Source organism: Microcaecilia unicolor, chromosome 5 (genome assembly GCF_901765095.1).
Source record: "Microcaecilia unicolor chromosome 5, aMicUni1.1, whole genome shotgun sequence".
Taxonomy (NCBI): domain Eukaryota; kingdom Metazoa; phylum Chordata; class Amphibia; order Gymnophiona; family Siphonopidae; genus Microcaecilia; species Microcaecilia unicolor.
Window position 1 is genome coordinate 260,415,142 of NC_044035.1, and position 22,316 is coordinate 260,437,457.

Sequence of the window (22,316 nt, forward strand, 5' to 3'; positions counted from 1 at the left end):
TATGCAACTTTGTAAGTCTAGTGCTTTGAAAATACACTTCCAAGTAACTGTGCCAATATATGTGCTTTGAAAATGAGCACCATAATCATCTACAACATTTTACAAAGTCCAAGACAAGCTTATTGGGAGGTAACATGAAAGAGCGCCTTCTATTTTATGGCACCTTTTCTTTGGAATAGTCTTCATTGTTAGGTCTGAGCCTTCGTTAATAACATTTGAGTTAATTTGAAGACTTACCTCTTTACCAAAGCATTTTCTTAGTGTATTACTTGGGTTGGCAGATGGCTTGTTCAGTTCGATATGCAGGTATGTCTGCGTTCTTTCCTTTAACATTTTTTTGCATTCCTTTTCTATCATGGTTTTATATATATATATATATATATATATATATTGTACATCGCTTTGATTTATGCGTTAAAAAAAGGGATTCATCAAATTTTAATAAACATAAACACATGACCTCCAGTGCTTTCAATCTAGAGTAATGCAAAATAGTTGTGAGGCATATTATTTGTTTATTCACATTACTACTTAAACTTTTACAAGGAGCTGTGTGTAATGAAGAAATACATGGGAACTGTGTATCCACATCAACTGTGGCCAACCATTCAACCAATGAGAAAATGCTAAGTGAGGTTTTATTTTAAAGTCACAGTCAGTCTAGTGTTCAGAGTATGTCAACTTTTTTCTGAACTTTAAGTGAACAGCCAACATGACAAATGTTGCTAGTATGGTCACAGCACCTGACACGGTGTAAGCAATGCCCAGGAACAGGTTACTTCCTCCACACCATGTCACTGTCGAAAGGATCACCTGCTTCTTCCCCCTGAACTTTGAGACAGGAAAATCTGTTTGGCGTTTAGTTAAGATCTAATAAGCAGCTTTGTAGCCTATGGATGAGGAAGTATAATGAACAATAGAATCAAATTAAAATAAAACTAAAATGACCTCATAGCTGGAGTGATCTTTGGTGGCTACTTCAGTGGTTGAGAACTTAAGATAGACCAATGCCAGGCAGACTTCTACGGTCTGGGTCCCATAAATAGTAAAGACAGACCAGGATAAAGGCTGGAGTGGGGCTTTGATGGCAACGCCAGTAGTTGAGAAATGGAACCAGTGCTGGGCAGACTTCTAGAGTTTGTGCCCCAAAATTGACAGGGAGAAATGGAGATTAAGTATGCACGTATCATTTAACATTGAAAACGTATGCTATGATTGCAGGTGCTGCATATCTGTATGGGGGAGAGGGTTAGAATCATAAAGTTGATATCAGCGAATAAATGATACTAGTTAGTAGTGGGGGAGGGGAAGACATTCTTAGGATTGAAAGTAACTGTATGAGGTTGGCCCTGTTTATGATGCCAATGCTTTATCATGAAGAAGTGAAGGCTGCACAGAGTGCCAGATACAACACTGGCCACCTTGATGGGCAGACTGGATGGACCATACAGGTCTTTATCTGCTGACATTTACTGTGTTACTATGAACAGTAACACTCATTTCTATATTTCATGAGCGGAGCTGCTTCTAACCAGGGTGCCATCTCTCATACCAAGTCAGTCTCACAGGCTGATCCAGTCCTGGTTTTGCCCTGTTGTATGCATGGGTTTGGAATGTTCCATCTCTTTCCCTAAGAAAAGCTGCATTACATGAACTCATTTAGCTGACCTGGAGTGAGGTGTCAGCCTTACTTCTAACAGTGGACTCCATAAAAAGCCCTAGGCAGAAAGGGTTTGCTACATTTCTCAAAATATTCAACTTGTCTAATTTTACATCCATTTTTTTCATTCTTTGGGTTCTACTCTCTGTTTTCTTTCTGCTTCCTGCCTATTTTATTTTGTTACATTTCTTTCTTAAACAGAGTATGTACTTTACTATGATTGCACTCTTGGGTTTTAAAAATCTTTCAAGACTTTGCTCTGTGTCTGTCCATACTGTATTATTTGTCAGTTCGCTTTAAACAGAAGTATAATCCTTTGTTTTGACAACAGTCAAAGTCATCTTCTCCCCACCAGGGTCAGATGGAAGAGCATTAACCACCCAGATTTTATGTTGTCTGAATCTCTGCCAAAAAGCAAGAAGGAACTATGCTCAGCTCATGGCTCGGGACCTGTGCTTGGATCTTAGCCACAACACCGAGAAGTGATCATGCTTCACATACATTAGTGTGAGGCCTGCTTGGGGCTTGGATGAAGAACCACTCTATCCAGTGGTGTGCTGGAAAATTTTTAACAGGCTCTCTCTCCAGGCATAGCCAGCCGTACAATTTGGGGTGGGGAGCAAGGTGGATTGGGGGGCCAACATATTCCTCACTCTTCCCTCCCACCCCATGCAGGCATGCTAGGCATACCTTTGCTGGCAGGGATGCCAACTATCTTTCTCTTTTAATCTAGGCACAGGAAAAAAAAAAAGATTTTCAATGCTCCCAGGTTTCAACCTAATTCATGTTTAATGTGGAATAATATAAATATCATAAATAACGTAAAGTAAGTAAATAAATAGAAACTCTGGATGTTGAGCACCTGATTCTCATAACATGATGCCTGTTTTAGTGGCCCTTTACCAGGAGAAAAAAATCTCTGCATGAATACAACACGTGCTAGAGTGTGCCTATAACCAGCCCTTCCTCCAAATGACACACTAATTATGATTTATAACAAATTACTACTCTACCTAGGAAAAGTTATTCCACTATTGTACTTCCTCTGTGTACATCTGTATGCTGCAGAAGCTGGCATGTTTGAATATATAAGTGAGAAATAAAAATGCTACCAACGCAAAGAATGACAATATGGATACAGCAGCTCAAAGGACTGTTTGCTTTGTTTTGAACGTACAGGGATGACGGCTGCGCAGGGTAGGGGAAAGAGACAAACCTCTGTGGAATGAACTTAACTTCATGCGCCTGCTGTTCTCAAACTAACCTTGAGCTGCAGTTCTGCACCCGCTGCTGCTGGCTTCCTTTCTGCTCCCAGGCAGGTACTGCGGTGGGCTGAATGGAACCACGAGCTGCGATCCTCACGCTGGCAGTGGGCAAAACAGAAAACAGCATGAAACCATGCGCAGGGCCATAGCCCTCTGCACGCCGCTGCTGGCTTCCTTCCTCCTCCCTCCCCTCAGCATGTAACTTCCTGTTTTGGAGAGGGAGGAAGAAGGGAGCCGGCAGGGGCACACGCAGGGCTACACCCCCACGCATGGTTTTTAATCAGCTGGTTTTTTTTGTTTTGCCGCTGCAGAGAGGAGGAGAACAACTAAGTGAGACGTCCAAGCCACAGGTAGCTGGAGCTGATGCTGCCAGGAAGGGACCTGAGCCACCCCAGCCCAAATTTTGGGAGCCGGTTATTAAAGTTTAACAACCGGCTCCCAAAATTCTTTACAAAAATAACAAACAGCTCCAGCACACCACTGACTCTTATCTGTTCATATTTTACATTTATCAGTATGAAATCTACATGAAGGCTGTGATGATTCCCAACAGAGTGCTTCTGATTTACAAAAATTCATTAGTATGGGGCAGCGGTTCTCAACCTGTGCGTCAGGACATATTGATGTGTCAACAAGAGGTGGGAATTGTGTGATTTGTGCCTGCAAGCTGGGTAGAGCAGAGATCTAGGTACTAGAAATCTTTATAACCGGTCTCTAGTTCTTCTTCCTCACCAGCTCCAACTGGAAATGTTGCTGGTCTGCTGTTCATGATTTCTGTGTGCTACATAGTTTTGAGTAGAATATTTGCAAGGTTTTATGTTGTTTCACAGTATCTGTAACACAGATAGAGAGGGTTAATCCGCATACACAGTGTCCTGTTTCTGCTATGGGTGAGCCCTTAGGTTCCCTGAGGCCCCGCAAGACCTCAGAGGACAGCCGTGCACCCCGAATCTTCACCCGCGGCGGCTGCCGTTCACCAAGGGTTGAGCCCCCAGCTGCAGGCGGCCAGCAGGACTGCTGGAACCGCGGGGTGACGGCTGGCCTGGCTGGTAGTCAGCAACACAGTCTATGGTAGCACAGTCTCTGAAGGGCAGCTAGCAAGGGTGGCTAGCACGCTGTGATGAAAAGTAACACAGTCTTTGAGGGACAGCTAGCAAGGACGGCTAGCACTCTGTGCTGAAGAGGAACACAGTCTCTGAGGGCAGCTAGCAAGGACGGCTAGCACTCTGAGCTGAAGAGGAACACAGTCTCCGGGGGCAGCTAGCAAGGACGGCTAGCACTCCGAGCTGAAGAGTAACACAGTCTCTGAGGGCAGCTAGCAAGGACGGCTAGCACGCTGAGCTGAAGAGGAACACAGTCTCCGAGGGACAGCTAGCAAGGACGGCTAGCACTCCGAGCTGAAGAGGAACACAGTCTCTGAGGGCAGCTAGCAAGGACGGCTAGCATGCTGAGCTGAAGAGGAACACAGTCTCTGAGGGACAGCTAGCAAGGACGGCTAGCACTCCGAGCTGAAGAGTAACACAGTCTCTGAGGGCAGCTAGCAAGGACGGCTAGCACTCCGAGCTGAAGAGGAACACAGTCTCCGAGGGACAGCTAGCAAGGACGGCTAGCACTCCGAGCTGAAGAGTAACACAGTCTCTGAGGGACAGCTAGCAAGGACGGCTAGCACTCCGAGCTGAAGAGTAACACAGTCTCTGAGGGCAGCTAGCAAGGACGGCTAGCACGCTGAGCTGAAGAGGAACACAGTCTCCGAGGGACAGCTAGCAAGGACGGCTAGCACTCCTAGCTGAAGAGGAACACAGTCTCTGAGGGACAGCTAGCAAGGACGGCTAGCACTCCGAGATCCACTGCGCCAGCTTCTGACATTTAAAACGGAAGCAATTGGATTCTCCAGTTCCTCCGTTTAAATATCGCGCCAATCCGCCCCTTCCCCGGAAGAGGAGCCAACCCACCCGGCCCCGGCAGGCAATGGAGCACCTGGATTGGCCGGCCTGCCCGCCAGGCGGAGTCTCAGTTCCGGCGCACCAATCCGGCGTGAAGTAGGCGGAGCTTCCGCATTGGTCCGCTCCGGGCAAGGGAGGCATCGATGCCGGCGCCGCCATTTTGGCCAGCGTGCTCCCTTCTCCGAGGCCGGCGTTCGCTCCAGCGGGTCGCCGGCCTCGGCCCGACCCGTGGCAGCGCTGGCTCCACCGGAGGTCCGTCTCTGCCGCCCTGGATGCCGCGAGGCCCGACGACTATCACTCCCCCCAGCGGGAGCACAGGTAGGGACATGGAACGTGACACACAGAAAGTATACAAACAAAAAGAGCAACACTGGGCCTTCAAGACTGGGACAATTAAAGTTCTTTATTGATGACCCGACATGGGCCGTGTTTCGGCGCTAAACAGCGCCTGCTTCAGGGGTCAAAAAGGGACACAGTAAGATGTACTTGAAGTCAAATTCAATGCCCCAGCATATGATATAAAGTAAATTGCCGTTTGCAGCAATCGTGAAAACGCAGCTCTATGGAGAGCCCTCTCGTGTGCTTAAAAGCGAAAGTTTCACAGTATCTGGCAGGGCAGGAATTTTGTGTTGCTGTAACTGAGGTGTCACCAGAGTTTGAATATATATTTGCTTTGCGTGATAAGCTGTAAGAGGAAACATTCTAGCTTTGTGTTTTCTATAGACTCTACACTGGGTAAAAGTTCCTTGATGTTGACAATAAGCTTAATGTGAATTTGCCTACCATTCAACCCCTCATCAAAAAACTTACCCCCCCCCCCCCCCCCCCCGTTTACAAAACCGCGCTAGCAGCTGTTGGTGCGGTAATGCCGACACAGCCCATTCATTCTGAATGGGCTGCGTGGCTTTGTAAACAGGGGAGTTAATGCAACGCATCCGGTCCCAGATTTCTCTCTGATAAAGTGAACATAAAACTTCCCTGAGAAAAAATAATTTCAACAACAGTTTATAAAACAAGTAGATTCTGTTATTTATCTTGCATCATTTTTAACAATTAAATGTAGGACTTCTTTTTTTGAACCTTGAATTTTAGTGTTCAGTGTTGTACACATGAACATTATCTGTCAGGTGTGTTATAACAGAAGGAAGGTTGAGAACCACTGGTACAGGGGCACCTTGAAACACTGATATTGCTATGAGGAATGAAATACAAATCAAAATGTAAGAGGGAACGTAAAGGATTTTCTTTTTTGACTATACTGACGAAGAAGGGCAACCTTCGAAAGCTAATCAAGAAATGTATTAAGTTATGTGCAATAAAAAAAGTATCATCTTATTTTCTTTTCCATGTTTTATTTTGTTTGATTTCTATTGATAACCTTAAGAGTGGACTAACACAGCTACCACGCCTCTCTACTTTTTTGTCTAAAAAGTATCCGACCTAGTGAATCCTAGGATCATGCTTGTAGACCCACCATCATTAGATTCCTATGGGCAGTGTTCACTGGGAAGCAACACAGTACAAACACAGTTCTATGACTGGGCCCGGTAGGCACCTGCTTTCTGTTATAGAATGGTAATGTAACCGGGTATACACACTCCTAGAAGTTAGGTAAGCATTCGTACCTCATCTTGAATTTTTTTTTTTGTTACATTTGTACCCTGTGCTTTCCCACTCATGGCAGGCTCAATGCGGTGGGCAATGGAGGGTTAAGTGACTTGCCCAGAGTCACAAGGAGCTACCTGTACCAGGAATCGAACTCAGTTCCTCAGTTCCCCAGGACCAAAGTCCACCACCCTAACCACTAGGCCACTCCTCCACTCCTATTAAGAACAATGGACTAAATATTCAAATATTCAAAGGGAAATATCCACATAACTGATGTTGTCATCTGTGATGAATATATAAGATAAGTATGTATTTACAGAATAGTGCTTAGGCAGAATATTAGCATATACATGCATGTGTGTGCACATGTGTGCCTATATACCAGTGTTCTAAATATTTTTGCATGTAACACGTGTAAATGATAATACCTATGTTAAAGAATTGTCCTCTTTGTGCATACTGAGGATGATGAAGTTGCTTGACTACATCAAGCCCCCTATCGTCTCATGGTGGCCACAGGGTGAAAGGATACTGTAGGAGATATTTAAGCTGTAATTCCCTTGTGGGAGGCCCTCGGTGAACTCCGCAATGCGGCTGAGGCGGCGGTAGAGCTTTCGGAATGTGGGGAAGGCTGCCACACGCATCCACACCAGAAAGTCATCGTTCACATAGCCGTTGTTGTGCTCATCGGTGGTGTCGAGTGCATACACGGGCTTCTGCCAGTAGGGAGGCCTTGATGTGCCTGTGAAGGCGAGAGTCTGCACTGTGATATGTTTCCCATTCCGTCCTCCCGCATGCTTCAACTCTTATTATTATTTCAATACCAATATAAGCCCCTAACAATTTTTTTTTACTGCATTAACGTTCTGTAAGTCAGTCACTAACAATGAAATTTTAGCATATTTAAAAGAGCTGTGTGTGGATCAAAATTAGCTCATTAGCGTTTTAACCTTTGCCTTATCCAAACACACAGACGCACCTTGCACAATGAACACTGTCGGCATATATTCCTTCCTGAGCTGAGGTTAGATTGCATTAACTCATTTGGCTGACCTGAAATGAGGGAGTGACATCAGTTTTGGATGGCAAGGAGTATTATTACAATTTGTGATGTGTAGCTTAGGGATTCTAATGGATTCTTTTCTGTCATTTGAACAACAGATTAGTCAGCTTGTCAAAACTCGCTTCATTAAATTAAGGGCCTCTTATCAAGCTGTGCTAGCGGCTCCTGGTGAGCTAATGCTGACAAAGCCTATTCACTTTGAATGGGGTCCATTGGCATTGCTGTGCGGGAACCACTAGCGCAGCTTGATAAGGATGTAAGGGGTCCTTTTACTAAGGGGCACTGAAAAATGGCCTGCGGTACTGTAGACGCGAGTTTTGGGCGCATGCAGAATTATTTTTCAGCGCACCTACAAAAAATGCATTTTTAAAATTTTTGCCAAAAATGGACGCGTGGCAAAATGAAAATTGCTGCACGTCCATTTTGGGTCTGAGACCTTACCGCAAGTCATTGACCTAGCGGTAAGGTCTCACATGGTAATCATACAGTAATGGTCTACATGCGTCAAATGCCACTTGACGCGTGTAGGTGCCGCATGTCACAAAATAAAAAAATATTTTTCCGGACGCATGTAGCGGATGTACGCCAAAATTGAAATTACCGCAAGGGCCATGCAGTAACCGGGCAGTAACTCTAATTTGGCACATGTTGGGCGCGCATTGGCGCCTATGTGGCTTAGTAAAAGGGCTCCTAAGACTGTTAAAGAAAATTTGAGACTGTTTTCCCTCGATGATCTTCAGTTGATAGCCCAAGCTATAATGTCTTCATGCTTAGAATAATGTGATATTTTATATTTAGGGCTTTCAAAAAGGTTGTTAATGAGAATTCAGCTTTTGCAAAATACAGCTCTAAAAATAATTGTACATAAGAGGAGAACAGACAGTGTTTACACCTGTTCTGCAGTCCTTACATTGGCTCCCTACCCATGCTTGAATTGAGTTTAAATTATACTGTTTACTATTTAAGATTTTTATATGGGCTTGCTCCAGGGTTTCTAACTTCTTATGTAGTGCTTCAATTAAGAATCCATTCTTCACATTCTGTTTACATTAATCAAGTACAGTTGTCATCAGTTTGAAATATTAGAAAAAAGGGGTAACACAGGCAACTGTTTCCTGTACTATCTGTACATACTAGAAATGCGGAATGAGAATGATTGTGTTTTAGAAACAGCTTAAAACTTGGCTTTTTAAGAATTTTTTTTTTTTACTTAAAGAGTATTATTGTTTTTATATTTTATACATACTGCTTCTGTAATTTATAAAGGTTATGGAAACATTGAGGGCCCTGTTTACTAAGCCACGCTAGCATTTTTAGTGCACGCTAAACGCTAGAGTCGCCCATAGGAATATATGGGTGTGTCTAGCATTTAATGCACGCCAAAAACGCTAGCACACCTTAGTAAACAGGGCCCTGATTTTGTTAAATGTCAAGATTGTGACATATTTCAGATTCCTAGTTTGGAATCATCTTATTCTAAACTGCTATGAGATGGTTAGACCGGTATATAAAAAGAAAGATTATTATTATTATCATTATCAGTAGGTTTCGGGTTCTTGCATGACATTAATGACCATCCTTACCATCCATAGGTATATTTAGTGACAAGCTCCTATATTTAGAAACTGGGGGGGGGGGGGGGGGGGGGGATTACCTGAACCAGTACATTTCGCCTTATTTCTATCTCAGTTTGGTCTATGTGCCAGCCTAAGCTAGCTCTGAACTTACAATTGCAGTAAAATCTGACATGTTCTGCAGTTTTATTTCAATACAAGCAACAAAGCCCATTTCGTGAAAAATGAAACGGGCCATAGGAAGGCTCTCTTCTAAGCGATTTCTCCTATCTTCCCTGCCCTCCCCTCCATGTCTCGTGATTCTGGCCTCCCCTCCATGTCCAGCGATTCTTCTCTCCCCTGCCCTCCCCTCCATGACCAGTGACTCTGTCCTTCCTGCCGCCCTGCCTTTAAGCCGTTCATCTTACCTGAGGTTGCAGTGGCGGCAGGCTGGGCTCATGTCGCCTCCAGCCTTCCCTTGCCTTCCCTCTCAGTGTCCCACCCTCCTCTGACATCATTTCGTCTTTCCACAAGGGCAGGACATTGAGAGGGAAGGGCACGCTGGAGGTGAGCTGACGTCCTCTCATTAGCATACGGTTACGAACCCAAACAGCCAGCCATCCAGGGAAGCAGAGTTACCAATTGTTATATAGGAGATATTTTCTATCCCAGTTTTAATGTATTAGAATTTTGTAATCTAAATTAGAATTACCACCTGCTTTGCAGTTTTGTATTGGTCTTGTTCTGAAAGATAAAACCTGAGACAACTGCAGATACAAAATCATAGGACAGCCATGCCTGGACATGCTTCCTCTGGTGCCCGTTGTCATGTCAGCCAGTTGATACTATAATTTGATAGAGCGATTAAACACTTGGCAACCTAAGCTTTTAACTAAGTAACTGAACAATGTGAAAACCAAAATCCCTTTTCTGGGTTAGCTGAAGTTTTTGTACCTGCAAATGCCTGGGGGAGATTGCCATCCGATTTTGGATTTCTAAACTTTACATTTTTATCTGTCCACCAGCTGTTTCCAGTCTTCAGCAGAGGGACCTCAATAGGTGTGAATGCATTAGGGTGGTAATAAAGCTGAATGGTGTCTGAAAAAAAGTAAAAGTTATTTTTAAATCCTGGATATTTACACCTATGTTTACTAAGGTGCGCTATAGGTGCATTAGTGTTGTTAACATGTGTTAATGGTTAACGTATGTTAAATGCTAATACACCCATAGAAATGTATAGGCGCGTTAGCGTTTAACGCACCTTAACTTTAAAGGCGCGTTAAAAATGCTAACACACCTTAGTAAACATACCCCTTAATGAGGCCAAATCTAAGAAAGCACAAAAGCAACCCCATAGCTTCCCAGTGAGTTTCCTGGCATCGTCAGATTTCTTCAGCAGAAAGACAGTTGGTAGGAGGAAAGATTCCTAACTTCAGGAATGCAGGAGAACTATGACCATGTAGTGGGTGGATCTTTCATTCTCTCCCCAAAATAAGAACCTGTTTTGATCTTGGGCAATGAGAATGTATTCTCTTTTTAATGATAGAGCAAATGGAAAAGCTAAAAAAAAATGTTCCATTTAATTTCTTCAAAAGAATATTTTTAAGTACTGCAAGAACTTGACTCATCAAGGTCTTCTGTTGATGCAGGACAGGGGGGAAGGGGGGAGCCTGAATGAATTTGGACCTAAATGTGAAAAGTGGAGAGGAGACACAGCTCAATTTTAACAATCAGAGAGACTTTTGAGGAATGCTCACTTACAGTCTGGGAACTGAGGTGGTAACTATTAGTAAGGCAATAAATGTCCTTTTCCAGAGACATTACCACATTTCATACTCATCAACTGGACAGTTTCAGGCTATTTTGTAGAAGTGATTAAGTGGTGATGGAAAAAAAATGCTCAGAAGACCACTATGGTGAAAAAAGTAAAAAAAAATTTTAAGAAAGCAAAGTACAAAAGAAAGAAAAATATAACATGGACAACATTATAATAACAATGGTTCTCAACCTAGTCCTCAGGACACACTTAGCCTGTCAGGTTTTCAAGATATTTACAATAAATATGCATGAAATAGATTTTTGTGTACAATGGAGGCAATGCATTCTAATCTCATGTATTTTCATTGTGGATAGCCTGAAAAACCCGATTCAGGCTGGGTGTGTCTCAAAGGAATCATTGCTTTAAAAGGAAAATGGGAAGAAATCATACCGTTCTCAGATATGATGATTTCAGACGGAGCCTAGCTGGGGGATTTAATTTTTATCAAGATAACTTGAGAAGGATTAATTTATTCACTGGAAGAAGAAAGGCATCGTCTTCAGGGCTATAAACCTCTGTAAGATGCTTGGACAAGGGTTGTGGATGGGGAAATAATCCACAAGAAAATCTTTCCCCGTTGAAACTGTTTATGAGATGGGCGTTATTTCGGTTCACTGGGCTCATATGAAGGCTGACTTTCAGGAGAACTAAAGAAAAAACATGGAGCCCACAAGTCTTCCTTTATCTTAAAGGCTGCAGTGACGCGCAAAAGAAAGCGAGATCAAAAAGCCTGCATAGAGTGCCTACCGTTGAACATGCTGTTGGCAATGGCTCCACATGGGGCCATTATACTTCCATTGCTGTACGTGGAGAAGGGTGCACACTTGCTTTCAAGAGCTTGGTGATTCTGGAACAAAACAGACATAGCAGTAGTAGCTATATGATGGCATCTGGTGCATGGTGTCTGCTCACTTAGCCTGCACTCCTAAGGATATATAGTCCAAAAAAGACACTCCCACAACAAACAAGCAGAAACTAAAAACCAGTGAGAATGACCAACCAGATGAAACAAGATGATAGATGGCAAATACTTCTATTGATAAGTGCTGTTTCCAATGTAGGTTAAAATACAAAAGCTTGATTGGAGGCGGACCCAACACAAGCAATGTTTCGACTAACAAGTCTTTATCAGGAGTCCTATTGCATAAACACTAAGCAAGCATAAGCAAATTGAATAGCATCACATGAGTAACACAAAACAGGACAAGCACTTTATGGGGATTACTTGTGCTTGCACTAGAATAATAGTGTTGAAAATGGTGCCATGTAGTAAAAATTGGCCTTAGTGAGCCCTTACGTGGGTCTTTCCTGCACATTAAGGCCATTTTTACCATGGCCAAAAAAACCCTAATTTTTTTATTTATTTCACTAGTAAAAGAGGCCTGTTTCCAACAGAAAGGAAACGGGTGCTAGCAAGGTTCCAGGTACCTTCCTCCCTCCCTCCCTCCCTCCCTCCGTCCTCCGAGTTCTAGGCCCCCTCCCTTCCAAGTTCCATGCCCTCTACCTGACTCCCTCCCTCTCCTCCGAGTTCCAGGCACCTCTCCTCTTTGAGTTCCAGGACCCGCCCCTCCTCCTCCTCATCCCCCCTTTCTCGTCTCAGGACCCCCTCCCCTCCCTCTCTCGTTCCGTGCCCTCCAAGTTCCATGCACCCACTGTCGTCTGAGTTCCACAACCCCGCGGCTCCCTCCCTCTCTCTCTGTGGTCTCCGAGTGCAAGCAGGACGTGTGCTGCAGCCTCTTCGTAAGTGCCAGCTGTTGTTTAAAACTTTTTACCTCCTGCTCCACTGGCAACAGTGAAGTGCAGCATGCACGGATGCCGCTTCAGACTGCCTTCGCTTTTGCTTCTGTTTCAGCTGTTCCTCTGGTCCCGCCCTTCCGCAAACAGGAAATGAGGGCGGGACCAGAGGAACAGCTGAAACAGAAGCGAAAGCAAAGGCAGTCTGAAGCGGCATCCATGCATGCTGCACTTCACTGTTGCCGGCAGAGCAGGAAGTAAAACGTTTTAAACAACAGCTGGCACTTACGAAGGGCTGGGGCACCCGCACACGTCCTGCTTGCACTCAGAGGCCACAGAGCGAGAGGGAGGGAGGGGCGGCAGAAATCGGAGGAGAGGGGGGGCATGGAATTCGGACGGGAGTGGGGCCGTTGGACTGGGGTGGGCCCATGGAACTCGGGTGGACGGGAGTGGAAGGAGGGAGGGAGGGAGGTAGGGGGTCATGGAACTTGGGGTGGGGTGATTGTTTACTCACCTCCGGTGGCTGCTGCTGGGTTCCCTTCCCTCTCACTTCCCATTGGTCCGCCCTGTGACGTCATCCCCAGGGCAGACCAATGGGAACTGTTTTACAAACTCAGGCATCCACACGGAGGTGTAAATTATTATATAGGATTAATCGCCGTTTTGAAAAATTACCTTAGGAGCACTTACCGCTGCCTATTTTGTAGGTGGTAAAGGCTCTCGCGTTATCTGTGCGCTAACCAGTTATCACGCAGTAATATAGATGCACTAACTGGTTAGCACAAGAATGCCCACTCTTCCCCTGACATGCCCCCTCAAAAAAAAAATTTTAGTGCATGGTTAACAAGCACACACTCCAAAACCAACTCAGAATTCATGTGTGTGTCCAACGTTAGGCTTTTTTTTTTTTTTTTTGCTGTGTTAGACACATATGAGTAATTTAAAACAACTTTTTAACCACAGAAAAAAGAAATAAAAGATGAAAGATAAAATATGTATCAGGGATATAAACTAGCATTAAACAGAAAATTACATTTTAGAAAACAATAAAATTGTTTTTGAAGCAGTTCAGTACCTACACTTAGGGGCCCTTTTACTAAGCTGCATTAGGCACTAACGTGTTCCTAACATAGCAAAAATGGCCTAATGCACGCAGTACACAAAAACGTTCTGTGTTAGTTGCGAACGTCTGTGCATGCTAAGTTTGTGGTCTTCATTTTTTTGTATTTTTTACGGGACATGTCAGAGGTGGAGAATGGGCGTGGATGCTCTAATCAGCTAGTGTGCCGACATTGCTGCCGTGCTAACTGGTTAATGCATCCATAACTATCGCGAGTGCCCTTCCTGCCCCCTAAATAGGAGATGGTAAGTGCTCCCATGTTAACTTTTTTAGGGCCTCTTTTATCAAGCCGTACTAGCCAGGGGCGTAGCCAGACTTCAGCGGGAGGGGGGTCTAGAGCCTGAGGTGAGGGGGCACATTTTAGCCCCCCTGGCACTGCTGACCCCCCCCCCCCCCGCCATTGCTGACTCCCCCCACCACCAACCCTCCTCCGCCACCGCCGTGCGCTACCTTTGCTGGTGGGGGACCCCAATCCCCACCAGCCGAGGTCCTCTTCTTCTGGCACAAGGCTTTGTTCTGTTTCTGAGTCTGACATCCTGCACGTTGGGGTTCCCCGCCAGCAAAGGTAGCCCACGGCGGCGGCGGGGGAGGGTTGGCGGCGGGAGGGGGGTCAAGAGGGTCGTCGGCAGGGGGGATCCAGGACCAAATCTACGGGGGCCCAGGCCCCCATGGCCCCATGTAGCTATGCCACTGGTGCTAGCAGCTCCCGATGAAGTAATGCTGACAAAGCCCATTCACTCTGAAAAGGCTCCATCACCATTGCTGCATGGCTCAATAAGAAGCCCTTATAATACTATTCAAGAAATAGAAAGAGGCCAGATTTACGGCTGCACTAGAAATGGACTTAGCTCAGGGGAAAGTCCCATGTACGGACGCACTAAGCCCATTTCTTAGTGTAGCTTAATAGAAGGTCCCCTTAATCTTACCTCTGGATCAGAAAAAATTCATAAGGAACAGGGCGTCCGTGTAGAAAAACAGTTTCAGCACTATAACAGGCTCCGTCAGCTGATGTCACCCAATAATAAGCATATTATACCCTGCTTGCCCTCAGAGAAATATTCATGTCTCAAACTTAACAGGGAATTTCAGAATATATTTATAATAGATTTAAGATGAAAATTTAGATTTGTTTTCTATCCAACATTTCTTGCCTGTAAAATGCTAGTTTCCCATTCTTTCTGTAAACACTTAAAATGTCCGATAAGATTATGGCAGCTGGTAATTAGAAAACAGAGCCGGGAACCTTAGAACCCTTCTGGGAAATATAAGAGAGATACGGTATGTAGTCTGAATAGACCTAAACATTTTGCCTTGGCATAACACATAGAACAAGGACCAGTGCATACAGTATGGTGAACTCCGGACAATACCCATTATATGAACCGTGTGAACTGGAAGTTAACATGAATAAATAAGCCTTCTTCTGGAGATCTGACATCAATATGCATTAGAACTAACCAGGGCCGCCGAGAGACTGAGCCGGGCCTGGGGCCCCGCCGCCGCCCCCCCCCCCCCCCCAATCACTACTCAGGCTGCCGGCGCCGCAGTCCCCGGTCTCCACCCGCCCACCCCCATCGACAGCCCCTCTCCGTCCACCACCGGGCCCCCTGCATTCAAATTGGCAGCACTCATTTCCGTGTGAAAGCGCAGTGGAAGATTGCCTCCCTTCGGGCCTTCCCTCCCTGTGTCTCGCCCTCGCGGAAACAGGAAGTTACATCAGACGAGAGCGGGACACAGGGAGGGAAGGCCCGAAGGGAGGTGATCTGCTGCTGCGCTTTCACACGGAGGTAAGGCACCGCCAAATCTATTTGAATGCAGGGGGCCCGGTGGCAGATAGAGAGGGGCTGTTGACAGAGCCGAGGGCGGGCGGGTGAGACTGGGGACTGTGGCACCGGGCCCCCCTTGGAGGCCCACGCCTGGGAAATTTTGTCCCCCCTCCTCTTGGCGGCCCTGCAACTAACCACCTAGAGAACCTCACCCTGTGTACATGCACCAACAGGCTGAATGGAATTACGGTAAACAAAAACAAGTGAGGAAAGCATGAAGAACATGGCTCGTGGAATTCTTTCCAAGCCCTATAGCTTATGTATTTGTGTGTATAGGTGTGGAGAGAATGGGGTGGGATGGTTTGACCAGAGTAATACTCAAACACTGAATTTGTTTGCAAAGAATAATAAAATGTAACCACGTGTAATATAGCTAACCAGTAGATTTCACTGTCAACAGATTTTAAAAGAATGTCTTTTACAGTTTGATCACAAGATGCCACTGTTCCATGACAACAACTATTGCCATGCTTTTCCACCACTAGTAGGCAGTATACTTAGCAACTAATAATCTGCACAGGCCGGTCACTAGCTGTGATTATACATAGCAATCATTAAGAAAGCTATATGGGTCAGCTTCTAGGTTTCACAGAACTTAAACAAAGAAAATGAATTATACATCTGAATCACTATGAGGCAGCACAGTAGAAATAGAAGTTTGTTGGAGGGAGGTGAGTGTGAGGTGAGGAAAATATGCGGCCCATCTCTCATGGAATTATTTCCAATCACTCTATGACTGTATGCGTGTATTTGTGTGTCTGCATTTTGTATGCATCTGTGTGGGTATACCTGTGACCAGAAGAGGGCAGAGACAATCTGAAAGAAGCAATTCCTTAACTGTTACATTTCAATGTATCAATGTTGATATGCTGCAGAAATTGAACTCCTTGTCCTATAGAAATGCATTGGGCTATTTATGAGGGTACTCTATTTCTTTGGCCCATTTTCAAACGCTCTTTGTGTTCGCACCTGTTTTTTTTCCCTAATACCAAATGTGGTGTCATTCCGTTAAATTTAAGTTACTTTGATCCCAGATTGACAGACTGATGGACCGACATTTAGTCCTTATTTATAATTTCTTTCTAGCAATCCATTGAGTTGGAGAGAATAAATAACAATAAATGACTTTACATTTGTTATGTTTTGACCCAGTAGCTGTTGATCGTCTCTAGAGATGACGTATCGTCGATGGTTTTGATAAAAGTTGATGAGACTGTAATACATGAACACATCTCCCTGGAAAAGAAGAATAGAAGAGATTAGATAAACATGTCAAACAAAGTACACTGGGGCAAAGCATTTCAATGTAGGGAAAGATCCTCTAGTGGAGAATTCAATGTGGAAAGAAAACTTACCGTTCTAAGATAAACAACAAAGTAGAGAAATATCAGGGGGTTATAGAGACTGTACCTACAGAAAAGTACCTAGAACTTCCCTCTGCCCTTTCTCTGTCCATTTTTCTGCCTCCAGCTGATACTGGAGATGCATCAATACCAGCTGCCTAAACATAAAATGCTAGTGACAATTATTAGGAAAGTTTTATCTCTTGGTTTAGGATTGCATTGCTCAGTTTCTGTGGCATTCTGGTTTTCTTCATCTTGATAATTATGCTATTTGGGTGCAAATGTCAAATTTCTGCCTTTCAGCATCACTTCAAAGGAAATCTGGAAGCTAATAGCTGTAAAATTCAAATGTGTGTCCCAGTTACGAACACACAACTAGGCCTATGGTGCTTAGAGCCAAATCCCTGAAAATTTCTTCTTCAAACAGGCACATCAGCTGGCTTGGCTGCACAATGGTTTTACTGCTGATTTTTCAACACAAAAAACTTTACTGCATCAGGAATAAGGTTATTATAGGAAAATCAAAAGTAAACCTCCATGACAAAGGATAGCACAGCTGATTACATCATCCTCATGGCAGCAATTCTGTAACCAATGACGTTATATAAATATTACAGCTCTAGGATCAGTCCTGACTTACTGTTAATCTAATAACATGGCTATCACCTGTAGTGTGCTTGGTAACTTAATTCATCTACTGCTCCCCATACACACCCACCTGAATGCTTTCCCTCAGTGAGAAGTGGACGGCACAAGGACAGCCTTTTTCTGAATTTGATGAATTTTCACGCAGCTTTGAGCAATTTGAGCAAGAATCTGAATACGTAATCTGCCAGGCAAAGAGAAAGAGATTGTCAGAGGTCAGAGAAACTTAAAAGGGGAACGTGTTTAAAGTTAGTTACTGCTTTGAATCTAGGCCATACCTAACAAACATAGGCTGCTTTGTGCTCCTGGTAATCTATAACCCTTGGGACATCAGTGAATAGAAATTAGAGGGGGGAGGGGAGGGAACTGGCAGTTTCAGGTGATAAATCTAGATACTTGGAGTCCTTTCCATTTCTGGTTTTGGTGTTACACTGAACAGTGCTGGATTTTGAATGTCAATACAGCCCAATATCATAGTGATGTTTCTGAGTACTTTCATGTGATGGCTATTATTGCTTTGAAATCTGGCAAGAACTGGGGATTGCTCACAGCCCTGAGGAGGGGGACATAGGAACCAGTGTGTTTGGGAAGATCCATGGGCATAGTTTGAGGTGATCAGAGGAGCATTACCCCCAAATGATGTAGGGTTTATAGGCATTGGAGCAGAGTACCTCCCTCCCCTCAGACCTGCCAGTACAGCAGTAAAAAGAAAAGCAAGGCGCCACACGCCTTCATGCCAAAATGCTCTTTAAGTCTCCGCCAGGTCCCGCCCCACAGCAACAGGAAGTGTGTATTAGACAGGACCCAGCAGAGACATATAGAGCACTTTGGCACAAAGACTTGAAGTGCCTTGCTTATGGCAGGGAGAAGAGAGCTTTGAGAAAAGGTGGGTGAATCACTTAGGGGTGGGTGCAAGAGGTGAAGATGCTTCATGGAGGAAGAGGAGAGAGAGATGCTGGACCATGTGGAGGCAGGTATGGGTAGGGCAGGAGAGGAGATGGAAGGAACTGAACCATATTGAGGGGAGAGCCAGAAGAGCAGATGCTGGACCATATGAGAGTAGGGAGGTGGAGTGGAGAAGAGGAGAGGAGAGGAAAAATACTGGGAGAGCAAGAGGGATATTCTGGATATAGGGGAAGGGTAGAGAGATGGGGAGATGCTAAGATGCTAGACCATGTTGGGGAGGGGGAGAAAAGAGAGAGAGTGTATATATATATGTATATCATGACCTGGGGTGAGCTCTTGGGCTGCAGACAAGTTGACGCTACATAGCCAACCTGGCAGTGGGCGAGACACCTGGGCAAGGCTGGAGCTTGAAAACAGGGCTGGAACAAGGCTGGAACACTGAGCAGGGTTAGAACCAAAGGCAGGAACAGGAGACAAACTGGAACAAGGTTGCAACACACACTAGACAACTCTAGGAGACCTGTTGCAAAGGCACTGGATGGGAGACAGGAACTTAATACTACCAAATAGGAAGTGATATCATCAGCCAGCACCCTCTTGCAGAGCTATAAAGGAAGTGCTGGATTTCTAGAAAGTATATAGATCCTTCTTGGCACAGAATGCTACTGGAGACCACAGAGAATAGGTGAGTGGTCGACAGTACCCCCTCCCTTAATGCTAAGAACCCATTTTAAGGGAAATAGATTGAGTAATAGCCTGCAGATGCCCTGGCAGTGGGTCTCTGGAGACCAAGGAAATGCAAAGAGGTTCTCTGAGGGGATTCACAGAAATGTCACATTGGCATATCAGCCATTCATCCACAAAGTTCCTGGCAGCACCAGAATCAAGGAGAGCTTGGACTATAATCCGTTTATTGTCCCATAGAAGGGTGATAGGGATAGTACAGAGGAAGGTCGGAAAAACGTGGAAAGGACCTAGGGACATCTCCCCCCAGAACTCCTAGGTCTGGAAGCGTTCCCAGTTTCCTGGGGAATCGTTTAGCATAACGTCCTAGGTCTGCACATTATAGACAGAGGTTCTATGCTGTCTGACGTCCTTTCTCTTCATTCAAAAGTCAAGAATGTCCTATTTTCATGGGGACTTCTTCCTCCAGAGGGCAGAAGAAGCTGGTGTCTATGAAATCCTGCTACTGGGGCATCGACCGTGAAGAGCAGCATTTACCTTCACATTTATTTATTTATTTATTAGTATTTATATGTTAGCCCTCTCTTGAAAGCGGATGTCCACCTTGATGCAAAGGGAAACCAGGTCATCCAAACTGGTGGGGAGATTCAGTCCCACCAGTTCATCTTTAATGTGCAATGCCAGGCCCTGCCAAAAGACTACCACCTGGGACTCTTGAGTCCATTGCAGTTCAGAAACCAAGGTCCAGAACTGAATTGCATACTAGCACATAGTTAGGGCCCCTTGTCGTAGATGCAGGAGCTGGGAAACTACAGAGGAAAGACACCTTGGCTCATCAAATACCTGCCAGAAGCATGTGAGGAAGGCAGTCAAGTTGGACATAAGTGGGTCATTCTGCTCTCATGGGAGACAGTCCCGAGCCATTGCTTGCCCAGAAAGGAGAGAGACAATAAAGGTAATCTTGACTCTATCTGAAGGAAAGCTAGAAGTCTATAGTTCAAAGTTCATCAAACACTGGTTAATAAATCCTTGGGGTTCCCATCAAAGCACGGTGGTTCTGAGAATTGAGGCTGAGACACCAAGTAAGCAGGAGCTGGCACCGCTGAAGCAGATCCTGGAGGTAGGTTGAGACCCAGAGGACCTAGGGTTTGCATCGCCACAAGCTGAGCACAGATCTCCTGAAGGGTTTCCATAATCTACCAAAGTTGAGTCTGTTGCTGCTGGACCTCTTGGAGCTGGTCTATATGACTGATCAGGTCCTGAATGGAGTCAGAAAATTGCTGGAGCTGGAGGACCAGCTGCTGGAGCAGCTGTAAGGTAGGTGACTCGCCCGAACTCATGGCCTTTACAATCTGACACAACCGATGGTGAGCCTTTGGGCCGCAGCCGAGTTGACGCTATCTAGTCAACCTGAAGGCTGGCTAAGCCCCGACTGGCGGCAGGCGAGACACCTGGGCAAGGCTGGAGCTGGAAGACAGGAAGCAGGGCAGGAACAAAGCTGTAACATGGAGCAGGGCTACAATAAGACACAGGCAGGAACAGGAGACAAACTGGAACAAGGCAGAAACACACACTAGACATCTCTAGGAGACCTGTTGTAAGGGCATCGGCTGGAAGACAGGAACCTCCTTAAATACTACCAAACAGGAAGTGATGACATCAGCCAGCACCTTCTTGCAGAGCTATAAAGTACTGGGTGCTGGGTTTCCAGGAAGTAAATAGATCCTTCTAAGTACAGAATGCTACTGCAGACCACAGAGAACAGGTAAGGAGCATGAAATGCATTTATGTTTCTTTCTTCAGTGTTTCGCTTCTCACGGAGTCTGGATCTTCCATTTGATATTTTGTCTGTATATCTGTTTTTAATTTTCAATATCTTATTCTTTACTAGGTGATCAGTGTTTTCTTGTGTAACCAAGATGAAGGATTCTTTTAATAATACATTGATATGAAAAGTTTGTGCCCCCTTTCTGATTTCCCCTATTATTGTGTATGTCACACTGAATGTTTTCTGATCTTTAAACAAAATGTAATATGAGACAAAGGGAACTTTGGTAAACACATCACAGTTTATATACTATTATGCCAGTTGTTTAAGCAGCAAAGTTATCCAACACTCATATCTCCCGCCGCGTGAAAAAGTAACTGCCCCCTAAATGTAATAAGTGGTTGCACCACCTTTAGCAGCAATAATTGCATCCAAACACTTCCTATAATTTGATATGTCTTTCATATTGCTGTTGAGGAACCTTAGCCCACTGCTAAGGAACTGCTTTAATTCGGACTCATTCCTAGGTTTTCATGCATGAACTGCTCATTTCAGATTCTACCACAGCATCTCTATTAGGTTCATTAGGACTGTGACTAGGCCTCAACCATTCAGATGTAGATTTGATTTTGTGTTATGGACAGAAGCAGAGCCAGGTTGAAGGTGCGGGGGGAGCGAGAACGGACTTCCACCGGTACTGGTGTGCATTTTAAATGTAACACATTGAGTTCAAAATAGGCGCTGGTGCCGGTGGAAGTCCATTTGGGAGAGCGGCCGCTCCCCTGGCGCCCCTCCTAGCTATGCCACTGGATATGGCTCATTGTCTTGTAACATAACCCAATTACTTTTTGGCTTCAGCTCACAGAGATATGACTGGACATTCTCCTTCAGAATTTTCTGGTACAGTGCAGAATTCATATTTCCTTCAATAATAGCATGTTTTCCAGATCCTGAGGCAGCAAAGCATCCCCACACCATCACTATGTTTGACTGTTGATTTCATGTTCTTATTGTGGAAAGCTGTATTTGCTTTACACCAGACATAATGGGACCAGTGTTATCCAAAGCATTCCACTTTTGACTTGTCTGTCTACAGAACATTATCCCAAAAGGCTTGGGGATCATCCAGATGTGTTTTTGCAAATTAGACGATCATTGATGTTACTCTTGGATGGTGGTGGTTTCACCCTTGCTACTCTCCTATAAATCCCATTTTTGCCCAGTCTTTCTTATTGTGCAGTCATGAACCCTGACCTTGGCTGAGGCTAGAGAGACCTGCAATTCTTAAGATGTTCTTTTGGGTTGTTTTCTGACTTCACATAATATCACACCAGAAGCAGCAGGACAATAAACCATACAACACAGGCTAAAAAAGTCAA

The 22,316-nt window shown here is 44.8% G+C and overlaps 1 protein-coding gene across 2 annotated transcripts in view; it reads right to left on the reverse strand.

Annotated features, from left to right (window-relative positions):
• Nucleotides 1–501: 501 nt before the first annotated feature.
• LOC115470677 (cell cycle control protein 50C-like) overlaps nucleotides 502–22,316 on the reverse strand; it is a 28,843-nt gene continuing 7,028 nt past the window's right edge. The window contains exons 2-7 of one of the 2 annotated variants that reach the window (XM_030204056.1): nucleotides 17,653–17,763; nucleotides 16,723–16,827; nucleotides 11,659–11,758; nucleotides 10,047–10,190; nucleotides 7,009–7,218; nucleotides 502–848 (exon numbers count right to left, since the gene is read on the reverse strand). In XM_030204056.1, the coding sequence (XP_030059916.1) occupies nucleotides 661–848; nucleotides 7,009–7,218; nucleotides 10,047–10,190; nucleotides 11,659–11,758; nucleotides 16,723–16,827; nucleotides 17,653–17,763 (858 nt within the window). In that variant the 3' untranslated portion in view covers nucleotides 502–660. The remainder of the gene's footprint in view (nucleotides 849–7,008; nucleotides 7,219–10,046; nucleotides 10,191–11,658; nucleotides 11,759–16,722; nucleotides 16,828–17,652; nucleotides 17,764–22,316) is intronic. The other variant, XM_030204057.1, reaches the window with a different exon arrangement.